Here is a 27757-nt window from a genome sequence, read left to right as displayed (position 1 = left end):
ATAAGGTCTCCTTGGAGCCTTCTCGTCACCAGACTGAACAGCCCCAACTCTGAGTCTGCCTCCACAGGAGAGGAGCTCCAGCCCTCTGATCATCCTTGTGGCCCTTCTCTGGACACGCTCCAGCACATCCAGATCCTTCAAGAGTCTCAATGTCCTTCTTAAACTGAGGGGCCCAGAACTGGACACAGGACTCAAGGTGTGGCCTAACCAGTGCAGAGTACAGGGGCACAATGACTTCCCTGCTCCTGCTGGCCACACTATTCTTGATACAGGCCAGGATGCCATTGGCCTTCTTGGCCACCTGGGCACACTGCTGGCTCATGTTCAGCCAGCTGTCAGTCAGTACCCCCAGGTCCCTCTCTGTTTGGGAGCTCTTCAGCCACTCTGCCCCCAGCCTGTAGCTCTGCATGGGGTGGTTGTGGCCAACGTGCAGCACTCAGACTGCATTTGCAATAGTTTAAAAGAAATGCTGGCAATAACTGCTCCTTTTTTCTTTTTTTTAATAGATTTTTATGAAGCCTTTGAGCATTTTTGCCCTCCAAGGGCAAGACAGTTTATCAAATACACAAAGAACAAATTTCCCCCCTCCCCCCTCCCCTTGTTATATACATAATATACAACTGAGTGTTCAGTTCCTTCATTCTGCTTTCCCTGGAAATGGGACTCTTCCCTGTCCCATGGGAATGAAGAATGCTTTCAGTAAAACACTCATCCATCTCCTGGGCACTAAGGTAGCCTCACATCAGCCATGGGAAACTGCACTTGTAAAGCAGAACTAACTTCTGCTTTTAGTCTATCCCACTTAAACCATTTCGTGACTAGCTTAAGGCTATGAAGAAAAAAAAAGATTCCTTTTTAAGTCCATTTTTGCTCTTGTCTGTCCATTTTTATGGACACTGTCACACAGTAGCAAGTCTCTCTTTTGAGGTCTTGGTCTCTGCTGGCTGGGTTTTGGTGGCGTCTTGTCGTGGTACGTAGAGGTAAATAGAAACACACACGAGGAAAGCCCCCAGGGAGAAGGTAGCAGCTGAAAGGAGACAAAATAGCCTCAACAAACACCTCTGCATAAACATTTAGAATTCTAAGCTATATAAATCATGATGATGTCTGGATTAGAAGTTACTCAAAACTAAACAGCACTTCAGGCTGTTACCAGTTCACACAGTCAAGGCTTATCCTGACCCCAGAACTCCTGAGTGTTTACAATCCCCCCCTCCTGTCAGCAAGAATGTGAAAAGCAAGCATGAAATACCTGCAGTTCCAGCTGCCATCTGACTGCAGGAGCCTGTGATGACACATCTTGTGTGCCTTTCCCCTTCTGAACAGGGCTGAGGACCTCTCATGATGAGGCTTTTACAGCAAGAGCACCAGTCCAGCTTTGACTTGTGACAACCACCAAGAAAAGCGTTTGCCCCAAGGGAGTTTTTACAACTAGTTTTGTTTTCCATGACTTGCTTTAAGATGTTCTTTTTCCTCCTTATGGAAGCTTCCCTTAAGCTTCATCTCACAACACTCCCCATCAGACAGCTAGCTTTCCCACTCTCACACCATACCAGCTTTGGAGTATGGCAGTAAACTGAAAACCATCCAAATCTAAGCAATGAAGGACGGGGCAGGAACTACTGCCTGCAGCATAGGGAACAGACTTGATCAGGAAGAAAATCCCCCATAATTGCAGGATTCTGCCATTTCCTCTCAAAAATATCCCCTACAGCTGCTGTTGGACTCACTTTCATGTGGTGGTGCCCAGAGCAAACAGGGAAGGTAAAGGTGAGTGCAGTAGTGGGGATAACTGTGTAAAGGCTCTTGCAGAAAGAGCTGAGGAATTAATTTGGCACTGGCAGCACTAAAACCAACAAGAAATGATAAGCTATCAACAACAGTCTCAGGGAAACAGCTGTATCACACTGAGCTGCCTCAAAGTGATTGATGAATAAACCTCTATAAACCTTCCTGAGGTTTTAGGGTGCCTCTGAAAGAGCAAACTCTTAATGCCTCTGAAAGGATGGGGTCATCAGGCCCCTTGTGGAACACGACACAGATGACACATCAGTGTGCCCTGGAGAAGACCTGAGGGTAAAACTAAAAAGCAAAGGAGGCAGAAAGGATCACTTAGGAATGAACCTGCAAGCCAGGAAGGCAATGTGTGCATATGGTCCAACCAAAGGTAAAAAGGCACTTACTTAGCTGGAGGCCAAAGAGGAGAACTGATGCCACAGTGGAAAGGACAATGGCTGCTGCTGCAGAAAAGCCTTTCATGATGTTATCTGTGTACTTAACCACCACCGAAGTGTAGACCCCACCTACGCTGGCAAGGACTGGAAAGCAGATAACACATTTCTGTTAGTAAAGGTGCAGTAGGTTACTCCTGAAATGATGCACTTTACTCCAGTGGTGCACTCTCTGTTTGAACTACGTTGTCCAAATAGGTGACTTCATGCAACACTCAGTAAAAGGGGCTGTCTACGTGGCAGCCAGGTCAGATGCAACTCACTGAAAGCTGATCTGCTCACTGCTCAGCTGGGGTTTGTGCAGCACAATCCTAAATCAAGCAAGTGAGTGGTTTCCAAAAAGTGGTACTTTCACAGAGTGAAAACCAGTGTCAGGAGTGAATGTGGAGCTCTCTGCAGTCAGTTATAGTTTACAAAGCACCACAAGGTAGCAAGACCCTTAAACCATGAGATACTTACGGATGACAAACCAGACGTAGTAGGTGTAGCCATAGAAAAACCCTTTCTCCAGAACCTGGGCTCCCTCTGACAGGTACACACCAATTAAGGTCACCACAATCCCAGGTAAGTACATCTGAATATTCCTCACCCACAAGGAAGTATCTGAACTCTTTAAGATCTTCTCAAAGAAAACGCCTGGAAAAGAAAGAAGACAAGAAAGAAAGCTTTCAGTGAGATGAGTTGGCATCCTTAGTGGGTCATGGTTCCTAGCATTTATAAAGCCAGGCAAGAAGAGTGTGGCCAGCAGGAGCAGGGAGGTCATTGTGCCCCTGTACTCAGCACTGGTTAGGCCACACCTGGAGTCCTGTGTCCAGTTCTGGGCCCCTCAGTTTAAGAAGGACATCGAGACACTTGAACGTGTCCACAGAAGAGCAACAAGGCTGGGGAGAGGCCTTGAGCACAAGCCCTACGAGGAGAGGCTGAGGGAGCTGGGGTTGCTTAGCCTGGAGAAGAGGAGGCTCAGGGGAGACCTCATTGCTGTCTACAGCTACCTGAAAGGTGGCTGTAGCCAGGAAGGGGTTGGTCTCTTCTCCCAGGCAACCAGCACTCGAACAAGAGGACACAGTCTCAAGCTGCACCAGGGGAAGTTTAGGCTGGAGGTGAGGAGAAAGTTCTTCACAGAGAGTTGTTAGCCATTGGAATGTGCTGCCCAGGGAGGTGGTGGAGTCACCGTCCCTGGAGGTGTTCAAGAGGGGACTGGACGTGGTGCCACCGTCTAGTCATGAGGTGTTGGGTGACAGGTTGGACTTGATGATCTTTGAGGTCTTTTCCAACCTTACTGATTCTATGATTCTAAGACTACTGGAATCATCTTGTCCTACAGACTGTTAGGTTTCACAGAAGTTCCCAAGGCTAAAGACCCAATACCCCCTCCTGCTAACATGTCTTCCACAACAGGATCATTTTAACAGGTATATAACACCCAAACCAGATTCTTTTTCTCCTCACAGATGCTGTAGCAATGAGCCTCATCAACAATTGAAACTGCTCTTTACTTCTTCTGCTTGATCTGCCAGGCATCTATCCAGCAGAGTTTCTTCTGTACAATTCTACACCAGAAAGTTTTCTTCACCTTAGTTCCTGGTGTTTTTAACCCAGGACAGTATTTATGTATTTCAGCATGGTGTGGAACTTTTTTTCCCCCTCTCCACTGGCATACTTGGCAGCAAAATCTGAAGCCATGGGTGGGGCTGTATTAGCTCAGTACTGAGACTGCAAACGCCTCAGAAGCCTCATGCTTATGGAGCACTTGGCAGAGCGGGGACCTTCTGCACCCCACAGCTTCAGGGGATTATGAGAGCAAATCAAAAGTGGTGCCTTCTGCTGAGTGAAACTACAGGTTGGTTTTGAGGAAAGGGAGCACACTGTGATCTGAAGCTCTTGTTCACAAGCACCACGCTCCTCAGCTGCACTTTCCTTCCCTGCGCTAACAGAAACTCCCCAAGTACCTTTTTGGTGTTACTCTATGAATATGGCAGACTGAAAGGTTGACATTTGCCCAGGCCACTGCTACCTTCCTTTTGAACCATTACTCCTACAGCAGGATTCTGCTAATCTCTGGCATTTCCTCCACATTTCACAGAATCACCAAGGGTGGAGGAGACCTCAAAGATCATCAAGTCCAACCTGTCACCCCAACACCTCATGACTAAACCATGGCACCAAGTGCCACGTCCAATCCCCTCTTGAACACCTCCAGGGACAGTGACTCCACCACCTCCCTGGGCAGCACATTCCAATGATGAACGACTCGCTCAGTGAAGAACTTTCTCCTCACCTCGAGTCTAAACCTCCCCTGGCACAGCTTGAGACTGTGTCCCCTTGTTCTGGTGCTGGTTGCCTGGGAGAAGAGACCAACCCCTTCCTGGCTACAACCACCTTTCAGGTAGTTATAGAGGGCAATGAGGTCACCCCTGAGCCTCCTCTTCTCCAGGCTAAACAACCCCAGCTCCCTCAGCCTCTCCTCACAGGGCTGTGCTGAAGGCCTCTCCCCAGCCTCATTGCCCTTCTCTGGACACATTCAAGTGTCTCGATGTCCTTCCTAAACTGAGGGGCCCAAAACTGCCATCCAGTAGTTTGCAGGGCTCAGATCTTCACGGACACTTACATGACCTTCTGGTGTGAGCCCTACTGACTGCAAGTGTATTATTGCTGATTGAGATCTCCCAAGGCCCTTCACACATTGTGGAACTGAGAAAGATGCAGAGAGACCTGTGGGTTGGAAGCCCCAGGCACATACTGCTCACGAAGGCCCTGAGTTGGCTCCAAGGCATGTGTTGCTGCTCTTTTTATTCACGGGGAATGTAATCTATAATTCAACACAGTACATGTGAATATGGATGAGGAACAAAGTAGAGAGTAGATTCATGTATCAGGGGTTCAAGTAATAAAAAACCCCAGCACCAAGGAAATGTGATATTACCTCACAGGAATTGATGTTTTTGAAATCTAAACACCATCAGCAAGTATTGCCAATGACTGCGGTACTTAAAGCAATCATAGAAGGGTTTGAGTTGGAAGGACCTCTGAAGGTCATCTAGTCCAACCCCTCTGCAGTCAGCAGGGGCATCCTCAACTAGAGCAGGCTGCCCAGAGCCCTGTCAAGCCTCACACTGAGTATCTCCAGGCATGGGGCCCTAGCCATCTCCCTAGGCAACCTGTTGCAGTGTTCCACCACCCTCATGATAAAGACCCTGTTCCGAAAATCCAGTCCAAATCTGCTCTTCTCTAGTTTCAAACCATCGTCCCTTGCCCTGTCCCTGCAGGCCTTTGTAAACAGTCTCCCTCCATCCTTCTTGTATCATAGTATCATAGTATCAGTCAGGGTTGGAAGGGACCACAAGGATCATCTAGTTCCAACCCCCCTGCCTTGGGCAGGGACACCCCACACTAGATCAGGCTGGCCAGAGCCTCATCTAGCCTGGGCTTAAACACCTCCAGGGATGGGGCCTCAATCACCTCCCTGGACAACCCATTCCAGGGCTTCACCACTCTCATGGTGAAGAACTTCCTCCTCACATCCAGCCTGAATCTCCCCACCTCCAGCTTCAGGCCCCCTTCAGGTACTGGAAAGCTGAAGGAGCTATAAGGAAGGCTATAAGGTCTCCCTGGAGCCTCCTCTTCTCCAGGCTGAACACCCCCAGCTCCCTCAGCCTGTCCTCATAGCAGAGGTGCTCCAACCCCCTGCTCATTTTCATGGCCCTCCTCTGGACCTGCTCCATCAGGTCTATGTCCTTCCTGTACTGAGAGCAGTAATCTACCTTGAGATTTCCAGCTGCAGAGAAGACCCACAGAGCACAACCAGATATAATCAACCAACATACCAGCAATTTGGGTTGAGTATGAACCACTTTCCTAAACTCACAAAACAGGAAGCAGCCCCAGTGAAACCATGCTTTCAGATAGATACAGTGCATAGATGCATAACATGCACAATAATCCAATGCATATAAAATGCATAAAAATAACTCCACTAGGCAAGATGAAGGAAAGAATGGCTGCTGTTCAGGAGAAATTACTCTTCAGTGCTGCTTCAAGAGGCAAAGGATCTCCATTATATGTTTGTCCAAGGCTTTGATGAGCATTGTTGGGGCCCTGGATGCATCAGTTGGTAGAAAAAACTTCTGTTCCATCTCTGAGGGACAAAACCAGCACTTGCTGGAATGACATAAAAACACTTAACATGGGCAGTGCAGAAGCTGAAGGTTTATTGCCAAGCTGACTTCTTGCTGTGGGTGTGGGAAGGCAGGAGCGGAAAGGAGTCTGAACAGGATTTGTGTGCTCAACATCTGATGGCCCAAGGGCACGGGGAGTTTCACGGGTGGCACACTCTGGCCTCCCAGCTGCCTCGAAGCTACACCTGCCAGTGAGGAAACACCCAGGCTGCAATCCTTTTGCAGGAGAACAAAGCTGTAGGTGTCCAAATCCTCTAGGAGCTGCCTGCAGCAGCCCTTTCAATGGCATGCATTGCAGACCTTTGGAAGCACAGCTGTCTACCCACAGGATCAGAGAAAGCTGGAGAAGCCCTGAAGGCTTCACTGTGGATGCTGTATTCTGTTTTGTGGCTTGGGAGCATCTACTGAAATGAGTAAAATTGTGTAAGCTTCCAGGAAAAGTTGATTGAACTCTCCATAGTCTTATTTAGCATCTCTGCTTCAAAGTGCCCATTTCACTGAAGAGGCATCAGTCAAGATCAACACCCTACTGCACTCCTCCCCTGCCAATCACAATGCTTCCCATGAGTAAGAAGTGTGTATGTACAGCACAGGATTAGTGATGCAGGATCATATGGTACTAGAAGTGGATGATAGCACCTTGTTTCCTTACAGAGGGAGGGGGAAGCATCCAGGTTACAGCCAGGGATATAAACCCCTGTGGGTCAAATTTCCAATTGAGTAGTAATTTGCATTTCCTTATTTCTCATCACCAGTTTCACTTGTCTCCAATTTCTGGTCTCTCTCTACACAAGCCAGAGAAAAACTATGCTGAGGGGAAACACTGGTTGGAGAAGAAAACCAACCCAACCCAAAACCCCTTCATGCAGTTAATCTAGGCTTCCTGCTACTCATCTTCCTCTCTGCCATAAAATAGAATAGAATAGAATAGAATAGACCAGACCAGGTTGGAAGAGACCTTCAAGATCATCGCATCCAACCTATTATCCAACCTCACGCTCCCTCTGCCCCTCAGTCAGATTTACCACCTACAGGATTATGGTAATATGTATTTAGGGGCTGAGCTACTGCAAGAACCAGTTCTGGGCCCTTCAGTTTAGGGCTGAGAGGTTGAGTTGCTGGAGCGTGTCCAGAGAAGGGCAACAAAGCTGGGGAGGGGTTTGGAGCACAGCCCTGTGAGGAGAGGCTGAGGGAGCTGGGGTTTGCCTGGAGAAGAGGAGGCTCAGGGCAGACCTTATTGCTGTCTACAACTACCTGAAGGGAGGTAGTAGCCAGGCGGGGGTTGGTCTCTTCTCCCAGGCAACCAGCACCAGAACAAGAGGACACAGTCTCAAGCTGCACCAGGGAAGGTTTAAGCTGGATGTTAGGAAGTTCTTCACAGAGAGAGTGATTGCCCATTGGAATGGGCTGCTCAGGGAGGTGGTGGAGTTGCCATCATTGGGGGTGTTCAGGAGGAGACTTGTTGGGGTGCTTGGTGCCATGGTTTAGTTGATTAGATGGTGTTGGATGATAGGTTGGATGCAATGATCTTGAAGGTCTCTTCCAATCTGGTTTATTCTATTCTATTCTATTCTACTCTACTCTACTCTATTTCTATTCTATTCTATCCTGTTCTATTATACTCTAACCGAGTGAGGAGCTGAGTTCCCCCCATAAAGTACATAAGGTAGCCAGTCCCTGTAAAGCAACTTGATGAAACTGATGTGCATTAACTAATTGCCCTGAGTCGTTCTGGATGCTCCCTACAGTATTATTCCAGGCACTTGAAAGACACTTGGAACCTGAAAGCGTCACGTAAAACCAACAGCCTGTGCTCCCAGTCATTTGCTTGACAACTGAAGTAATCATGTCATGGATCTGTCAGAATTACTGCAAGGAGAAGGTAATTATGGCAGAGGGGATAAAGTCCCTTTTTATCTTCTAATTAGTGAAGACAGTTAACTCATGTTGAATGTTCTGTTTCAAATGTGAGTTCTCTGGTCCTTCTGACGTGACCTGCGTGCAGAAACGACACCGTACCTGCAAATCCTGAACACAGTACAGCCACAGTAATCGCTCCAAACCCTAGCCAGGGGTTCTGCTCCACCTGCAACAGCAACCATTATTTTAAAAACCATGCAAAGCTGTTCAGTAACTTACTGAAATTAATCAATCCCAGAGCTACTAAGTACAGCAAAACTGTTAGCTGTCCTTCAGTGTTTAAAATGTACTTGCGTCAGCTGGGGGTAGCTGTGCGGTGCTTCCATTTCCTGTGTGTGCTCTCACCAACTCCTGCAGCACTCACAGGCACCAACTACATGGCTGTGGCCAGTCTTCCCAGCTGCATGACCTGCAACAAAGCTGGTGAGGGGTCTGGAGCACAAGCCCTCCCCAGGCTGAGGGAGCTGGGAGTGTTTAGCTGAGAGAAGAGGAGGCTCAGGGGAGACCTTATTGCTGTCTATAACTACCTGAAGGGAGGTTGCAGCCAGGTGGAGGTTGGTCTCTTCTCCCAGGTAACCAGCACTAGAACAAGAGGACACAGTCTCAAGCTGCACCAGGGGAAGCTTAGGCTGGAGGTGAGGAGAAAGTTCTTCACTGAGAGAGTTGTTAACCATTGGAATGGGCTGCCCAGGGAGGTGGTGGGGTTGACATCCCTGGAGGTGTTTAAGAAAAGACTGGATGAGGCACTTAGTGCCATGGTCTAGTTGATTAGATAGGGTTGGGTGATCAGTTGGGCTTGATGATCTCAAAGGTCTCTTCCAACCTGGCTGATTCTGTGATTCTGTAATGCCAGTGACCAGCAGACCTAAGAAACAGAAGACACTTGTTGCCTCTTAGGGCAGGATTAGGTCAGTGTCTCTGAAGGGTGTGTTTAAATGACATACCCACACTCACAAGGCAGCAGAGTCCCACCCCTAATTCCACCAAGTGCTTCAATTCCAAGTTCTCTGCTCCAGCAACTACAACAATGCCAGAGCCAGCTGCTGGGAGCACAGCATTACTCAGGCGCTCCCATGTGGGTGCGTTAGGCTGGTTAGGGTGGCTGTGGTCATTTACACTGATTGTAGCAATCAGCTGCCTTTCCAACAAGGGAGGCTGCAGCACTACCACAAGCCTGCCTGAACTGGTGTACAGCAAACGTGAAAGCAAATCATCAGACTGGTGGTTACACTGTAGATGAAGGGGCTGGAAACAAGACACAGATCCTGCTGTGTGGAATGTTTGAGAGACCTTACCTTAATCACAGGTGCTGTGAAGTGAAACACAAAATCACCAAGGGTGGAAGAGACCTCAAAGATCATCAAGTCCAACCTGTCACCACAGACCTCATGACTAAACCATGGCACCAAGTGCCACGTCCAATCCCCTCTTGAACACCTCCAGGGATGGTGACTCCACCACCTCCCTGGGCAGCACATTCCAATGGTGAATGAGTCTCTCAGTGAAGAACTTTCTCCTCATCTCGAGCCTAAACTTCCCCTGGCACAGCTTGAGACTGTGTCCTCTTGTTCTGGTGCTGGTTGCCTGGGAGAAGAGACCAACTCCCTCCTGGCTACAACCACCTTTCAGGTAGTTGTAGACAGCAGTAAGGTCTCCCCTGAGCCTCCTCTTCTCCAGGCTAAACAACCCCAGCTCCCTCAGCCTCTCCTCACAGGGCTGTGCTCAAGGCCTCTCCCCAGCCTTGTTGCCCTTCTCTGGACACATTCAGTGTCTCAATGTCCTTCCTAAACTGAGGGGCCCAGAACTGGACACAGGACTCAAGGTGTGGCCTAACCAATGCAGAGCACAGGGGCACAATGACCTCCCTGCTCCTGCTGGCCACACTATTCTTGATGCAGGCCAGGATGCCATTAGCCTTCTTGGCCACCTGGGCACACTGCTGGCTCATGTTTAGGCAGCTGTCAATCAGCACCCCCAGGTCCCTCTCTGTTTGGCAGCTCTCCAGCCACTCTGACCCCAGCCTGTAGCTCTGCATGGGGTTGCCGTGGCCAAAGTGCAGCACCTGGCACTTGGACTTGTTAAATGCTATCCCATTGGACTCTGCCCATCTGTCCAGTAGGCCGAGGTCCCTCTGGAGAGCCCTGCTACCCTCTAACAGATCAACATCTGCTCCCAACTTGGTGTCATCTGCAAATCTGCTGATGACTGACCCGATCCCCTCATCCAGATCATCAATGAATTCGTTGGTTAGAAGTGGCATAATGTAAGAACTCCTACCTGTACTTTTGTAGCCTGAGCTGGCTTCCACTGAACAAGGGTAACACCACCACACAGCATGAAGACAGAGAACCACTGCAGCTTAGTAAGGCTGCGCTTCAGCATCAGGACTGTGAATAAAGCTGTACAGGGGATCTTCAGCTGGTATGTCACCTAGACAAGATGAGAATATGACATAAGAGAGGAGGTGGCTTTATAAACTCACAGTATCACAGTATCACCAAGGTTGGAAGAGACCTTGAGGATCATCAAGTCCAACCTGTCACCACAGACCTCATGACTAGACCATGGCACCAAGTGCCACGTCCAATCCCCTCTTGAACACCTCCAGGGGTGGTGACTCCACCACCTCCCTGGGCAGCACATTCCAATGGCGAATGACTGTCTCCGTGAAGAACTTTCTCCTCACCTCCAGCCTAAACTTCCCCTGGCACAGCTTGAGACTGTGTCCTCTTGTTCTGGTGCTGGTTGCCTGGGAGAAGAGACCAACCCCTTCCTGGCTACAACCACCTTTCAAGTAGTTGTAGAGAGCAATGAGGTCTCCCCTGAGCCTTCTCTTCTCCAGGCTAAACAACCTCAGCTCCCTCAGCCTCTCCTCACAGGGCTGTGCTCAAGGCCTCTCCCCAGCCTCGTTGCCCTTCTCTGGACTCGTTCCAGCACCTCAACATCCTTCCTAAACTGAGGGTCCCAGAACTGGACACAGGACTCAAGGTGTGGCCTAACCAATGCAGAGTACAGGAGCACAATGACTTCTCTGCTCCTGCTGGCCACACTATTCCTAATGAAGGCCAGGATGCCATTGGCCTTCTTGGCCACCTGGGCACACTGCTGGCTCATGTTTAGGTGGCTGTCAATCAGCACCCCCAGGTCCCTCTCTGTTTGGCAGCTCTCCAGCCACTCTGACCCCAGCCTGTAGCTCTGCATGGGGTTGCCATGGCCAAAGTGCAGCACCTGGCACCTGGACTTGTTGAATGCCAACTCACCCCAAACAAGAACACAAAATAGTTAATTCAGCTACAGAATGACAAAATTCTGTAGTCCTCAACTTCCTATGGATCCTCTGGGGGTTTGCACCATTGCAAAGCTGAAATGCTTTTAGCAGTGAGTGGGTTAGCTCAGAAAACCAGAGCTCCACTACAAAGTGGAAGCTCTGAATGTAACAAAGCAACATCTGAGGCTGAAGAGGGTACTGTGTGCTAGGCAGGGAGATACCTAGCACACAGCTCATGAAACAGTAAGGCCAAATGTTATTGGCAGGTCAGTAGGTGACAAAAGTGTGTCTCACCTGGTAGACTGCTGCATCCAAGTTGCTGAGAGCCAAAAATGCCATATTGTTTTGAACAGCATAGACCAAAGATGGAACACTTAGTTTCAGCAATTCTTTAGGACTTCCGAATACATTTTCTCTTAGGGATGTTATTAACCTTGCCAGGCTTCCAGTTTCTCTGCAAAAGAAAAGATTAACATAACTGGGGGCTCTCCTCAATTGCTATTTGAAAACAGGAATCAAATCAATGAATCCTTTGGGAAGGCTGCAAATGTGGTCTCAGCAACCAGTTGTACCTTCTGCTCATTAAAGATCAACTCACTGGGGAATAACAGCAAGGTTACCACGAGCAGAAAGCCCTGAAGCTGAAGGAGATGTTCTGGAATTACATTAGGTCCGTTACTGTGTAATAAAGTAAACAACAAACCAGGAACACTGCCAACAGTGGAATAAGTTGCTATGTATACAGGCAGTGGGGCAGAAAGCTGCTGTGTCCTGTCCCTCCTTTATTTTTTGTACTAATATTTGTGTGATGTCAGATGCCTGTGATTGTCTAGATCCCCTTCAAACTGAGCACAGCCAAAAAACCATCATAGCCTCGCACACTACGGAGCTGGAAACACCTTTCAGCCTTCGCCCTGGGCTTCCTCTTCTCTCTTGTGCTACAGGAGATTTTAGAGTCATAGAGTTGTTAGGGTTGGAAGGGACCTCAAGGATCATCTAGTTCCAACCCCCCTGACATGGGCAGGGACACCTCACACTACATCAGGTTGCTCAGAGACACATCCAGCCTGGCCTTAAAAACCTCCAGGGATGAGGCTTCCACCACCTCTTCGGGCACCCTGTTCCAGTGTCTCACCACCCTCATGGGGAAGAACTTCTTCCTAATGTCTAATCTAAACTCCCCTCCTCTAGCTCAGATCCATCCCCCCTAGTTCTCTCACTACCTGACACCCTAAAAAGTCCCTCCCCAGCTTTCTTGTAGCCCACTTCAGACACTGGAAGGCCACAATAAGGTTTCCTCAGAACCTTCCCTCCTCCAAACTGAACCACCCCAACTCTCTCAGCCTGTCCTCACAGGAGAGGAGCTCCAGCACACCTCACACTAGATCAGGTTGCTCAGACCAGCACACACATGAAGAAGTTCCAGCAAGGTGTGTGGGAGCTCCCTGGCACTTCACATCTTCACACATCTCCTTCAAGTAATTATAGCATGCATGAGAGAAGGCAATGGGGAAGAGTGTGTGGCTTCTTGCTCTTGTCCCCTTCTGGGGCTTGCTCTGCAGTTTATTAAAGCTGACTTCTACATTCCTAGTTCTCCTTTATCTTTTGCACATTAGGCTGATACTTGTTTACTTGTCACTGCTACCCAAGTCCTCTACTTCCCTTCTCAATTTCCACCAAGTCTCATGTTCCCCCCTTTCAATTCTATTCCTTGGCCACTGACAAACACCAACATCCAAAGTCACTCCTGTCCCCTTCCAAAGGTCTCTCAACTCATAACCTGTATTGCTCTTAAGACTCCTTTTGCTTCCATTACACATGCAGGGGAACAAATGGCTCACATCCTCCTCAGCTCTCCCCAAGCCTAACTCCCCACGTTTCACTCATGTCCCAACTTCTTTCTTTCTCATTAATGTACATCATCTACCTGCTCCCAACTCTTATCAGCAACTACCCAACTTAGCCTCTGCTCCAGGCTCCTTCATTCACCACATTTTCCTTGCATCTTTTCACAGCATCACAGAATCACCAAGGGTGGAAGAGGCCTCAAAGATCATCAAGTCCAACCTGTCACCACAGACCTCATGACTAAACCATGGCACCAAGTGCCACGTCCAATCCCCTCTTGAACACCTCCAGGGATGGTGACTCCACCACCTCCCTGGGCAGCACATTCCAATGGCTAACAACTCTCTCAGTGAAGAACTTTCTCCTCACCTCGAGCCTAAACTTCCCCTTGGGCAGCTTGAGACTGTGTCCTCTTGTTCTGGTGCTGGTTGCCTGGGAGAAGAGACCAATCCCCACCTGGCTACAACCTCCCTTCAGGTAGCTGTAGACAGCATTCCTGATCATCCCTAACTCTGTGCTCCAGGTTCTTCAACTTCTCCTGTCCTCTCATGATCCTTACAGCCAAGTTTCATGCTTCCATTTAGAATAGAATAGAATAAACCAGGTTGGAAGAGACCTTCAAGATCATCGTGTCCAACCTATCATCCAACACCACCCAATCAACTAAAGCATGCAACCAAGCATCCTGTCAAGCCTCACCCTGAACACCCCCAGCAACGGCGACCCCACCACCTCCTTGGGCAGCCCATTCCAATTTGCCTTCCTCCCTGCCCAGCAGCAAGCACATACCCCCTCTACTGCTTTTTTCTGCAGTGAGAACAATCTTTGCACAGGCAGCTGCAGGAGAATCTTTTTGTCATTTCCCCATAACAGTGAGCACACATGAAAAACCCCAGAGAGTCAGAGTCAGCTACCAAACAGAGGCAAGCATGGTTTCCCATACTCTTGTTGTGCAAGGGAGGTCACATGTGAAGCTCCTTCCTAACACTAGGGGATATTTTGCTTGGGACAGATGAGGTGACACCAAACATGTCACATAGGTGTCTTTTGCAAGACATATCTGACCACAAGGGACAACCACTGACAGGAAAATCTACAGACAAGCAGCACTTAAAGGGAATTCTGAAACACAAGGAAGGGGAAGAGTTCATGCTACAGCTCACCATGGCTGGCTGCACTGCATACAGAACTGCATTAAATGTTACAAGTTATGGGCAAAGTTCTTGGTTTACTTATCCCTGTATTATATCACAGAGGATTGGGAGGTAAGATGTACATGATGCACACATGCTGCTGCACTAACATGCTTCCATCTCTGATGCCTGGCTGCAAACTTAAGCACATCTGAGATTGAACACATCCAAGGGCCAGGTTCTGCACATTGGCCACAACAAACCCATGCAGAGCTACAGGCTGGGGTCAGAGTGGCTGGAGAGCACTCAGGTGGAAAGGGACCTGGGGGTACTGGTTGATAGGAGGCTGAACATGAGCCAGCAGGTGCCCAGGTGGCCAAGAAGGCCAGTGGCATCCTGGCCTGCATCAGGAACAGTGTGGCCAGCAGGATCAGGGAGGTCATTCTGCCCTGTACTCAGCACTGGCTAGGCCACACCTTGAGTCCTGTGTCCAGTTCTGGGCCCCTCAGTTTAGGAAAGATGTTGAGTTGCTGGAAGGTGTCCAGAGGAGGGCAGCAAATCTGGGGAGGGGTTTGGAGCACAGCCCTATGAGGAGAGGCTGAGGGAGCTGGGGTTGCTTAGCCTGGAGAAGAGGAGGCTCAGGGGAGACTTTATTGCTGTCTACAACTACCTGAAGGGAGGCTGTAGCCAGGTGGAGGTTGGTCTCTTCTCCCAGGCAACCAGCACCAGAACAAGAGGACACAGTCTCAGGCTGTGTCAGGGGAGGTTTAGGCTGGATGTTAGGAAGAAATTCTTCACAGCACAAGTGATTTGCCACTGGAATGTGCTGCCCAGGGAGGTGGTGGAGTCACCATCACTGGAGGTGTTTAGGAAGAGACTGGATGGGGTGCTTGGTGCCATGGTTTAGTTGATTAAGTGTTGTTGGATGACAGGTTGGACTCAATGATCTCAAAGGTCTTTTCCAACCTGGTTAATTCTATTCTATATTATTTGCAAGGATTTCTTGTTGTTGTATTTCAGAAATAAAACCTTCTGATTTACTGCATTAAAAAATTATATATATATATATATAATTGTCAGAGGTACAGTTCTACTCTGGAGGAATAAGAAGTCAAAAAGCACCACACAGTCAACAGATTGCTCTCCTTGTCAATACTAAGGTGGGCTGTCAAACAAGAAAATACTACTTCAGCTCCATCTTCTTCTGCTCCAGACCATGCTCAGTGAATTAGCTGATCACATTTGAAGTCAGATGACAGCAGTAACAGCAGTGTCTGTCTGCTTTGACTTCTAGCATGGAATTTCAGCCATGAAGAATACCAGCTGTCCTACAAGCACCATTTTCACTTTAGTTTTCAAGAACAGCTATTAGATCCTTTATCCTTGCCACGGGGGTGCTTGTGAGGCAGGCACTTAGCAACAATCTCTGATTGTAAGCTGCAGTCAGTACAAAGATCATGTGCAAACAGATTTAAATCTACAGCCCCAAAAACCCTACAGTTTAAACCAAGCCTCTGTGTAGAGCTGATAATGCAAAACAAGGTGCCCAGGATGTACCCTGCGAAGTCATGGAAGAAAACAAATACTCATTATCTGGCCTGGATTCAGTGGTCTTGATGTTAATCTAGATTCAACACACAGAACATTCTGTTTTCTTCATAGCTAAGAGATGCTAACAACAATCAGCTCTGCAACAGAAAGGTGCATTTGTCACAGAATCACCAAGGTTGGAAGAGGCCTCAAAGATCATCAAGTCCAACCTGTCACCACAGACCCCATGACTAAACCATGGCACCAAGTGCCACGTCCAATCCCCTCTTGAACACCTCCAGGGATGCTACTTGCCTTACATTATTCTTTTCATGTGACTCCACCACCTCCCTGGGCAGAGAAGTTGAAGTTAAAACCAGAGCTTGCATGTCAGCTGCACTTCTCTTCATAAAATCATAGAATGCTTTGGGTTGAAAAGGGCTTTAAAAGGTCATCTAGCCTGACCTCCGTGCAGTGAGCAGGGACATCTTCAACTGGATCAGGTCACTCAGAGTCCCAGCCAACCTGACCTTGAATGTTTCCAGGGATGGGGGGCATCTATCACCTCTCTGGGCATCCTGTGCCAGTGATTTACCACCCTCATTCCACAAACTTCCTTGTGTCTAGCATAAATCTAGCCTCTTTTAGTTTAAAACCATTATCCCTTTTCCTGTCACAACAGGCCTTGCCAAAAAGCCTGTTCCCATCTTTAAGAACTGAAAGGCTTCAATAAGGCCTCTTCCTGAGCCTTCCCTTCTCTAGGCTGAACAACCCCAACTCTCTCAGTCTTCACAGTGGATGTGCTCCAGCCCTCTGATGACTTCTGTGGTCTTCCTCTGGGTCTGCTCCAACAGGTCCACATCTTTCCTGCGCTGAGGACTCAAGGGCTGGACGATACTGCAGGTTAACGCTCACCGGAGTGGAAGAATCACTTCCATTGACCTGCTGGCCATGTTCCTGTAGGTGCAGCCCAGGATATGGTTGGCCTTTTGGGCTGCAAGCACACACTGCTGACTCATGTCCAATTTTCTCACCCACCAGTACCTCCCAAGTCCTTCTCCACAGGGCTGATCTCAATCCCTTCATTCCCCAGCATGTATTGACACCAGGATTACCTCAGCTCAGGTGCAGGACATTGCACAAGCCATTGCACAATCCATTGCTTCCTCATCCACTGCTGACTAATTATGTACTGTCTAAGAATGAAGCCAATGTAATTACCAGAGAGTGAATTGGACTTTAAATAAATATGGGAAGTTGAGAGTGCAGTTGAGTAAACAATTACACAGCTTAAACTACCATAAAATTGTCTTCCAAAAGACAAATCTTTTGGCATCCATCCACCCAACTTGCCTTCCAGGATAAACCTTAGAAGTAAACACAGGGAAGGCATGGTGTAAGAACGTGCAAACCCCCAAATTCTGCAGCTGGAACAAGGTGAGAGTCACACTCCTGTATTCTGTGCACTGCTGGCTGTGTGGAAAAGGCAACAGGCACCCACCCAAATGGATCCCACTGAACAGAACTAACTGGTTGTACTCCTTTCACTATGTGGTTAGGAAGCTACAAGGCACCTTGCCTTGGGTGAGACAAATTGGGCAGGACTTTACAACTGGAGGAAGCTTTAAAAGGAGACACTGAAGGAAATTATGCTGGGGTTCGTGTTGTTCAGCACATTCAGAAGTGATCAAGACTCCAGGAGGAGCTTAAGAGTTGCCTTCCAATACCTGAAGGGAGCCTACAGGAAAGCTGGAGAGGACTCTTCATAAGGGTGTCTAGCAACAGGACTAGGGGAAATGGTTTTAAGCTGAGGGAAAGTAGGTTTAGACTGGACTTTAGGAAGAAGTTCTTCAGTAGGAGGGTGTGAACAGTCTGGAACAAGTTGCTGAGAGTGGTTGCAGATGCTCCCTTCGTGGAGGTGTTTAAGGCCAGACTGGATGAGGCTTTGGGCAAGCAAGTCTAGCTGAGCGGCGTTCCTGCCCATGGCAAGGGGGTTGGAGTAGATGATTCCTGAGGTCCCTCCCAACCTAAGCCATTCCATGATTTCATGATCTCAGTTGGGAGGTTACTAGGAAATTGGCAAATTTTGGTGGTTAGACTCAAGTATATGTAGGGATTCAAGAGCTGCCCAAGATTCTCTCACTACACTAAGCAGAATTCCCCAGACCGTTTGCCACCTGAGAAACAGCTCAGTTACCTGGGCAGCAAGGGAAGGCATCCCAGCCAGCACAAGTGAGACACCCTACCAAGACAAGGTCAGCATGGCCTGCTGGTGCCAATCTCTCTCTCAACTATGCAAAAAAACCCCAAACCCACTAGCTGAGCAGATCATATTAGATGTAACAGTGTGCAGCTCTAAGCCCCTCCATTCAAGATGTTGAGCTGCTTGAACATGTCCAGAGAAGGACAACAAAGCTGGGGAGGGGTCTGGAGCACAGCTCTGTGAGGAGAGGCTGAGGGAGCTGGGGTTGTTTAGCCTGCAGAAGAGGAGGCTCAGGACAGACTTCTACAACTACCTGAAGTGAGGTTGTAGCCAGTTGGGGGTTGGACTCTTCTCCCAGGCAACCAGCACCAGAACAAGAGGACACAGTCTCAAGCTGTGACAGGGGAGGTTTGATGTGAGGAAGAAGCTCTTCACAGAAAAAGTAACTGGCCATTGGAATGTGCTGCCCAGGGAGGTGGTGGAGTCACCATCACTGGAGGTGTTTAGGAAGAGACTGGATGAGGCTACTTGGTGCCATGGTTTAGTTGATTAGATGGTGTTGGCTGATAGGTTGGACTTGATGTCGAAGGTCTTTGCCAACCTGGTTGATTCGATTCAATTCTACTCTATTCTACTCTACTCTATTCTTCTCTACTCCATTCTACTCTATTTTGCAGAGAAGAAGTAGAGAAGATGTGATAAAAATCTGAAGTACACCATGTGACTTCATGATCCTCCAGCATAAAACAGTCAGCCCTCTGATGTACCAAAAGCCACAAAGAGATAAGCAGAGACTCTAAAAGAGCAAATTCTACCACAACAGCAAGAACTAGGCTTTGGAAAAGTCCAGAATATAAAGATTCTTCCAAGGAAAGATGATGACCTCCCTACTGCAAATGCTCATGTGTGGACTAAAGTTCCAGTGCTTAGCAGCAGCCTGAGATTAAAGAAACTCTTCCTATTTTCTTTCAGCATTGATCCCCCAGGTGAACAGCCAGCCAAACGTCTGCCTGTAACAGTGCATGGGAAGAATGACAAGGAAGAACATTACAGTTTCATCTGAACCAGCAGATGGTGGCTTATAGTCCAGGTTTAATCTAGACCAGTATTTTAAAGACTCAAAGCATCACAGATAATCCATGCTGACACTTTGAACCTATTCCAAAGCACACAAAAATAGAAAACATGCAGAAAGGACACACCTGAAAACCATGCTGTTTACAAAGCAGTTTCAGTGGAGGACTCTCAAGCTCCAGCCTGCTCTAATGTGACTCTCCCACAGCATGACTATCCAGGCATGGTCTCAAATGTACCTGCACTTTGGCAGCTGAGAATCATAGAATCAATAAGGTTGGAAAGGACCTCAAAGATCATCAAGTCCAACCTGTCACCCAACACATCATTACTACTAAACCATGGCTTCAAGTGCCACGTCCAATCCCCTCTTGAACACCTCCAGGGATGGGGACTCCACCACCTCCCTGGGCAGCACATTCCAATGGCTAACAACTCTCTCTATGAAGAACTTTCTCCTCACCTCAAGAGTAAACTTCCCCTGGTGCAGCTTGAGACTGTGTCCTCTTGTTCTGGTGCTGGTTGCCTGGGAGAAAAGACCAACCCCCACCTGCCTACAACCTCCCTTCAGGTAGTTGTAGAGAGCAAGAAGGTCTCCCCTGAGCCTCCTCTTCTCCAGGCTAAACAACCCCAGCTCCCTCAGCCTCTCCTCATAGGGCTTGTGTCGGGACCTCTTCCCAGCCTTGTTGCTCTTCTCTGGACACATTCAAGAGTCTCAATGTCCTTCTTAAACTGAGGGGCCCAGAACTGGACACAGGACTCCAGGTGTGGCCTAACCAGTGCTGAGTACAGGGGCAGAACGACTTCCCTGCTCCTGCTGGCCACACTGTCCCTGACGCAGGCCAGGATCTGAGGTCAGAAGCAAGGATTTGTTTTCCAAACACTGGTCAGCATTCCCAGACTTACTTAGCCAAGATGCCCACGCTCAAGAACAACTTGATGACCTCAGTGATGCACACAGCCGTCGTCGAGAAGTAGAGCTCCGTCTGCACCGTCCTCGTGTAGCGCAGCGCCACCGTGTAGGCTGCAGCAATCAGGGTCATCACCGTGAGGCAGTACAGCTTGAACAGCAAGCTGACATTTTCTGCAAGAAAACCAAGATAAAGACTCAGCATGACCCTCAATGACTCCAAACGGGGTGTTCTCCAGCCTGAGGGCTCTACCAGAGACTGCTGTGGCAGTACTGCTACACATCCCCCAGTAAAAGTCTACATTTGAACGTCTTCCCTCAACTAAGCTTGGAGAGGAGCTCCAGGTGTTTGAAAAGAGGACATCTTCTTGCCCTACTACAGGAAGGATATGGATGTGCTGGGGTGTGTCAAGAAAAGGGCCACAAGGATGATCAGAGGGCAGGAGCTGATCCTGTGAGGACAGACTGAGTGAGCTGGGGCTGTGCAATCTGAGGAGACCTTACTGTGGCCTTCCAGTATCTGAAGGGGCCCTACAAAAAAGCTGGGGAGGGACTTTTTAGGCTGTCAGGGAGTGATAGGACTAGGGGGAATGGAACAAAAATAGAAATGGGTAGATTCAGATTGGATGTTAGGAAGAAGTTCTTCACCATGAGGGTGCTGACACCCTGGAACAGGCTGCCCAGGGAGGTGGTGGAAGCCTCATCCCTGGAGGTTTTTAAGGCCAGGCTGGATGTGGCTCTGAGCAACCTGATCTAGTGTGAGGTATCCCTGCCCATGGCAGGGGGGTTGGAACTGGATGATCCTTGAGGTCCCTTCCAGCCCTGACAATTCTGTGATTCTATGATCATTCTTCATTGCAGAAAAAAAAAAGAATTCTAGTCTAACATTTCTCTAATAGTAATCAAGAGGCTTTCTGTGCTTCCCTGTTCTTTAGCTGACAGTAAGTGCTTGCTCTGAAACAGCAGCTTTCCACACAGTGCACTGCTGCCTGACACAAAAGAGTAAAAGCAAAGAATGAAAAGTTCAGTAGAGCAATGAAAAGAATCAACCTGACTCATCTTGATAAATAAGACAGCCTTTCCTTCAGCCTTATTTTCCACCTAAAGGAGTTAAAAAAGAAGTTCTGCTCAGACTGGTGATGGGACTTCACACACTTCTTGGAAAACTGTTCACTGTAGAAAACAGGAAGGTTATGGCCATGCAAGCAAATTAAATCATAGGAGGACTATGTATGTATTAGAATAGAATAGAATAGAACAGAATAGAATAGAATAGAACAGGTTGGAAATGACCTTTGAGATCATTGAGTCCAACCTATCATCCAACACCATCTAATCAACTAAACCATGGCACCAAGCACCCCATCAAGTCTCTTCCTAAACACCTCCAGGGATGGTGATTCCACCACCTCCCTGGGCAGCCCATTCCAATGGCCAATCACTCTCTCTATGAAGAATTTCTTCCTAACATCCAGCCTAAACCTCCCCTGGCACAGGGGATGGTGTCAAAGGCCTTGCTGAGGTCCAGGTAGACTACATCCACAGCCTTCCCCACATCCACCAGGCAGTCACCTGATCATAGAAGGAGATCAGGTTGGTCAGGCAGGACCTGCCCTTCCTGAATCCATGCTGGCTGGGCCTGATCCCTTGGCCATCCTGTAAGCACTGTGTGATTGCACAGTGATTAACTGTGCTCTCCCCAGTCTTCCCCACCACTGTACCTCTGCAACAGTAGCAATGCTTGTAAAAGTTGTGCCTGCACAATTTGGGAGTTAGCCCTGGGGAAAGGCAGTTTCTCATCCAGCCTCTTCCCTTGGAGAGTTCATCTTCCTGTCAGAGAATGGCTGAGAATGCCTCCATAACAGTAAAGAGAAGAGAATGGAATGGAATGGAATGGAATGGAATGGAATGGAATGGAATGGAATGGAATGGAATAGACCAGACCACACCAGGTTGGAAGAGACCTTCAAGATCATCACGTCCAACCTATCATCCAACACCACCTAATCAACTAAACCATGCAACCAAGCACCCCATCAAGTTTCCTCCTGAACACCTCCAGTGATGGTGACTCCACCACCTCCTTGGGCAGCACATTCCAGTTGCCAACCACTCTCTCTGTGTAGAATTTCCTCCTAACATCCAGTCTGAACCTCCCCTGCCACAGCTTGAGACTGTGTCCTCTTGTTCTGGCGCTGGTTGCCTGGGAGAAGAGGCCAGCCCCCACCTGGCTACAACCTCCCTTCAGGTAGATGTAGAGAGCAATGACGTCTCCCCTGAGCCTCCTCTTCTCCAGGCTAAACAACCCCAGCTCCCTCAGCCTCTCCTCATAGGGCTGTGCTCCAAATCCCTCACCAATTTTGTTGCCCTTCTCTGGACACATGCATGGCTCCAAAAAGGACTTCTCTGCATGGAAGCATCACCTCCAACATGAGATATCAGCAAATGTGTGGTGTCTATAAAACCATTTTTGTACTGGTAAATAATTCTTTGTAATGTATGGCAACTGATGGCTAGGTGTTGGCCCTTCAGCACCATCTTTCTGGCCATTATCTGTCATCTTCTGAATATCCTGAAGAAATGGACTTTAACTGACACAAGTTTATGCTCCTCTGCTGCTTAGAAAATGAGCTAGGAAAGAATACTGGCTCATAAGAATAGTGAAGAGGTGATTGGGAACAGTCAGCATGGCTTTGCCAAGGGCAAATCCTGCCTGACCAAGCTGGTGGCCTTCTATGAACAGGTGACAACATTAACAGATGAGGGGTGAGCAACTGATGTTGTTTACCTGGACCTGAGCAAAGCCTTCGACACTGTCCCACACCACATCCTGGTCTCCAAGCTAGAGACACATGGGTTTGATGGGGGGACCACTAGATGGATAAAGAACTGGCTTGATGGCCGCACCCAGAGTGGCTGTCCATGGGTCCATGTCCCAGTGGAGGCCAGGGACAAGCAGAGTCCCTCAGGGATCAGTCCTGGGACCAGGCTTGTTCAACATCTTTGTGGGTGCCATGGACAGTGGCATTGAGTGCACCCCCAGCAAGTTTGCTGATGACACCAAGCTGTGTGGTGCAGCAGACAGCTGGAGGGAAAGGATGCCATCCAGAGGGGCCTTGACAGGCTGGAGAGGTGGGCACAAGCCAACCTCATGAGGTTCAACAAGACCAAGTGCAGGGTCCTGCATCTGGGTTGAGGCAATCCCAGGCACAAATATAGGCTGGGCAGTGACTGGCTGGAAAGCAGCCCTGAGGAGAGAGACTTGGGGGTGCTGGTGGAGGAGAAGCTCAACAGGAGCTCTCAGTGTGCACTTGCAGCCCGGAAAGCCAATCAGATCCTGGGCTGCATCAAGAGAAGTGTGGCCAGCAGGTCGAGGTGGTTCTCCCCCTCTACTCAGCTCTGCTGAGACCCCACCTGGAGTACTGCCTCCAGTTCTGGAGCCCCTATTACAAGAAGGATGTGGACATGCTGGAAGGTGTCCAGAGAAGGGCCACGAGGATGATCAGAGGGCTGGAGCACCTCTCCTGTGAGGACAGACTGAAGGAGTTGGGGCTGTTCAGTCTGGAGAAGAGAAAGTTCCAAGGTGACCTAATTGTGGCCTTCCAGTATCTGAAGGGGGCCTACAAGAAGGCTGGGGAGGGACTTGTCAGGATCTCAGGTAGTGATAGGACTAGGGAGAATGAAATGAAGCTGGAGGTGGGGAGATTCAGGCTGGATGTGAGGAGGAAGTTCTTCCCCATGAGAGTGGTGAAGCCCTGGAATGGGTTGTCCAGGGAGGTGGTTGGGGCGCTGTCCCTGGAAGTGTTTAAGCCCAGGCTGGATGAGGCTCTGGCCAGCCTGATCTAGTGTGGGGTGTCCCTGCCCATGGCAGGGGGGTTGGAACTAGATGATCCTCGTGGTCCCTTCCAACCCTGGCTGATACTATGATACAAGCTCCAGGAAGCTCTGTAGTAACTCTGTTCATCTGACACGGGAATGAGCTGCTGAACCTCGTGCCGCCCATGTTTTGGTTCATTTTTCTTCCAAGCCAGCGCTGTCTTCCATTGCACAACATTTCTGCAAGGTACAGTTAATGCCTCCTGCTGCTGCAGTAATTTAAATTAGCTATTTCCTTATAGATAAAAATCTTGCCCACATCAGTAACCACTTTTAAAAGGCAGAGCCAATTAGTTTTTGGACTAACGATGCTTAGAAGAGACTTAACAAGCTGCAATCCATTTTTAAATTGGCTTGTGGGACAGGGGAGGGAGGGAGGGGAGGGAGAATCCAAGGGCATAAAAAGCAGGAAAAAAACCACCCCAACAAACAAACTCAATCCAGTTTTACACAAAGCTGTTTTCTAATGATATTTTAGAGCTGCCAAATTGTGGTGACACCATGCTTTGACACACTGACAACTGAAGTGTATGCACTACCAAACTACAACTAAACTTCATCCTCACCTATATTAACTACTCTTTAAAACATAAACAAACGCCCCAGCTTGCAACAGTTTGCAAACTGGGGTAAACCAAATGCAGCAAGAGACACTGAAGCTAATAACTCTGCTTAGGAGTTCCAGCATTGTGTAAAATAACTGCTCATAGTTAGCTTTTGAGCCTGAACATTTCTCCAGCCTGGCTCATGTCTGCATCAGTACCAGTGCAGCCTGAAGACAAAAGGAAAACCTAATTCCTCCAGGCCAGAAGAGACCTCCAAAGGTCATCCAGTCTGACCTCCCCACAGGCAGCAGGGACATCCCCAACTAGATCAGGGCCTTGTTGAGCCTCACCTTGAATATCTCCAGGGAAGGGGCCTCAACCACCTCCCTGGGCAACCTGTTCCAGTGTTCCATGACTGTCACAGTGAAGAGCTTCTTCCTGATATCCAATCTAAATCTGCCCTTCTGTAGTTTGAGGCATTGCCCCTTGTCCTGTCACTGCAGGCCTTTGTAAACAGTCTCTCCCCATCCTACCTGCAGGTCCCCTTCAGGAAATGGAAGGCTGCTATTAGGTCTCCCCAAAACCTCCTCTTCTCCAGGCTGAACAACCCCAGCTCCCTCAGCCTGTCCCTGTAGCAAAGCTGCTCCAATCCCCTGAGCACTTTTGTGGCCCTCCTCTGGACCCCCTCCATCAGGTCCATCTCCTTCCTGTATTGAGGGCTCCAGACCTATACACAGTACTGCAGGTGAGGTCTCAGCAGAGCAGAGCAAAGTGGCAGAATCTCCTCTCTGGATCTGCTGGCAACACATCTTTTGATGCAGCCCAGGATGTGATTTGCCCTCTGGGCTGCAAGCTCACACTGTCTGCTCATGTCCAGCTTCTTGTCCATCAGCACCCCCAAATCCTTTTCCACAGGGCTGCTTTCTAACACCTCATCCCCCAGTCTGACTGTTCCAGCCCACGTGCAAAACCTTGCACTTCTCTTGTTGAACTTCACAAGGTTCACCTGGGCCCACTTCTCCAGCTTCTCCAGATGCCCTGTCCATATCTTCTACTGGTAAGTCTGAAATTAGATGCCAAAGCACCTTTATTTTTGCTAGTGGGGAGACCACAGGGTCTGCAGCCTACCAAACTGCATTTCCAGGGAGACAAACTTTCAGTCAGCTTATGCAGCATTTGTATCAAGCACTCCATACATTCTGGGGTTCATCCTGATAAACAGGCAGTCCCCAGTACTCTACTGTCTATTTTATCTAGTTTTATGTTTTTCTAATTAGCAAAGCATACACAGAACCACAGAATAGCCAGAGTTGGAAGGGACCTCAAGGATCATCTAGTTCCAACCCCCCTGACATGGGCAGGGACACCTCACACTAGATCAGGTTGTCCAGAGCCACATCCAGCTTGGCCCTAAAAACCTCCAGAAATGAGGCTTCCACCACCTCTTTGGGCACCCTGTTCCAGTGTCTCACCACCCTCATGGGGAAGAACTTCTTCCTAATGTCTAATCTAAATCTCCCCTTCTCTAGCTCAGATCCATCCCCCCTAGTTCTATCACTCCCTGACACCCTAAAAAGTCCCTCCCCAGCTTTCTTGTAGCCCCCTTCAGATACTGGAAGGCCACAATAAGGTCTCCTCAGAGCCTTCTCTCCTCCAAACTGAACCACCCCAACTCTCTCAGCCTGTCCTTGTAGGAGAGGAGCTCCAGCACACCTAAAGGCAGCTGTTTCAGTACGTATCATACCCCTGCAGAGGGGTAGGCCCCTGCCAAGCTAGAAACCAATGCTTACGCTAAGAGCAGCCTAGTTCTGTCAAGCAAACCTGACCTCCATTCCTCAATTCTACACAGCTAAAACAAGCTGCTGCTGTTTCTTTCCCCCCGAGTTTGCCTCACTAGCTTCAGCAAATCCCACTCAAGTGAAACAATGCTCAGCAAAGGGGACCCGACAGGCCAAAAGCCTCAGGATATAAATGAGGGCCTCCCACGCCTCTCCACAGCTCATCTAACCACCCTGCCAAGGCTCTTTCGAACGGCAGCCCAAGGCCAAGCCTGGCACACGAAGCACCACCTGCAGCCTGCCAAACACAGCTCGGCTGGTGGGCACCTCAGCCCCTGCCTTACACATGCTGCAGGAAACTCCTGCTCCTGCCCCTTCTCCTCCTGGGTTTCTCCCCACCTCCACAAAGCCTGCTGGCAAGCGCTGAGGAGCCCTGTGCATGCCGTTTCTGGGGGCGCCGGCAATGGGACGAGCATCCCATCTGAAAGGTTTAAGCCCACCTGCCCTGCTCGAGAGCTCTGCCGGGGCTCTGGCCTCGGTACACGGAGTGCACAGAACCCCAGGGACCGGCGGTGTTTTCAGGGCCACCGGCAGGGCGGGTGGGGAGGAGCTGGGGGTGCCCGTGTTGCGTTAACGACCGGGGCCTCACAGCCCCGGGCTGAGCCCCAGCAGCGCTGCGCCCCATGCAAACGCCCCCGCAGCAGGCACAGGCGACAGATGTGCCACAGCTCCGGAGACAGCTGCGGCTGATCCTAACGGCGGAGGCGGCACCGATGCCCCCGGCAAGCCCCGGCCCGGCAGCACCCGCCGGGCAGCGTCGCCCACACGCCAGAGGCGGCGGCTCCCCGCGCAAGTCCCGCCACCGCCGGTCCCGGGGCAGGCCCGCCTCCCGCGGCAGGAGAAGAGCCGGGGGAGAGCAGGGAGGCGGCGCAGGCGGACAGCGTCTCCCCAGCGCGGCCCCGCGCCCCCTCACAGCCCCTTCTCGCCGTGTCCGCGGCGCTGCCGCCCGGCGCCGCAGCCCACGCTGAGTTCTACTCCCTCCGGGTGGGGGAGGCAGCGGGGAGCCGCCGGGTCGCGCTTCGTGTTGGGGGGCAACGGGGTCGGCCTCCCTCCGAAAGCCACAGCACCCCTCTCCCCTCGGTCGCGCCGCCACCCTCACCTTTGGGAGGCGACATCGTGCCCGCAGTAGTGGCCGAGAGCGCCGGGCCGGAGCCGTCCGCCGTGCCCCGCCGCTCCTCCCATTACACCATAGAGTGCGCCGATGCC

At 49.6% G+C, this 27757-nt stretch overlaps 1 protein-coding gene across 1 annotated transcript; it reads right to left on the bottom strand.

Moving 5' to 3' along the window:
* Positions 1 to 592: 592 nt before the first annotated feature.
* On the bottom strand, positions 593 to 27757 carry SLC35A1 (solute carrier family 35 member A1). Its single transcript, XM_054162443.1, has 8 exons — positions 27651 to 27757; positions 20289 to 20466; positions 11889 to 12048; positions 10604 to 10756; positions 8426 to 8492; positions 2691 to 2867; positions 2184 to 2318; positions 593 to 1027 (listed from the first exon to the last, which is right to left on the bottom strand). The coding sequence occupies exons 1-8, from the start codon at positions 27664 to 27666 to the stop codon at positions 900 to 902; spliced, it is 1014 nt and encodes a 337-aa protein (XP_054018418.1). The 5' UTR covers positions 27667 to 27757; the 3' UTR covers positions 593 to 899.

This window comes from Dryobates pubescens, chromosome 6, assembly GCF_014839835.1.
Source record: "Dryobates pubescens isolate bDryPub1 chromosome 6, bDryPub1.pri, whole genome shotgun sequence".
NCBI lineage: Eukaryota > Metazoa > Chordata > Aves > Piciformes > Picidae > Dryobates > Dryobates pubescens.
Note: the sequence above shows the minus strand (reverse complement) of the source record. Positions and strands in the feature narration are given on the sequence as shown.

What these genes read in the sequence shown, in the direction of transcription:
- SLC35A1 (XM_054162443.1), bottom strand. An exon ending in TGGATGCAGCAGTCTACCAG is followed by an intron (nt 10,757 to 11,888) that starts GTGAGACACACT and finishes CATCTTGTCTAG; the next exon opens with GTGACATACCAGCTGAAGAT. An exon ending in ACTGTGTTCAGGATTTGCAG is followed by an intron (nt 2,868 to 8,425) that starts GTACGGTGTCGT and finishes TTTCTTTTCCAG; the next exon opens with GCGTTTTCTTTGAGAAGATC.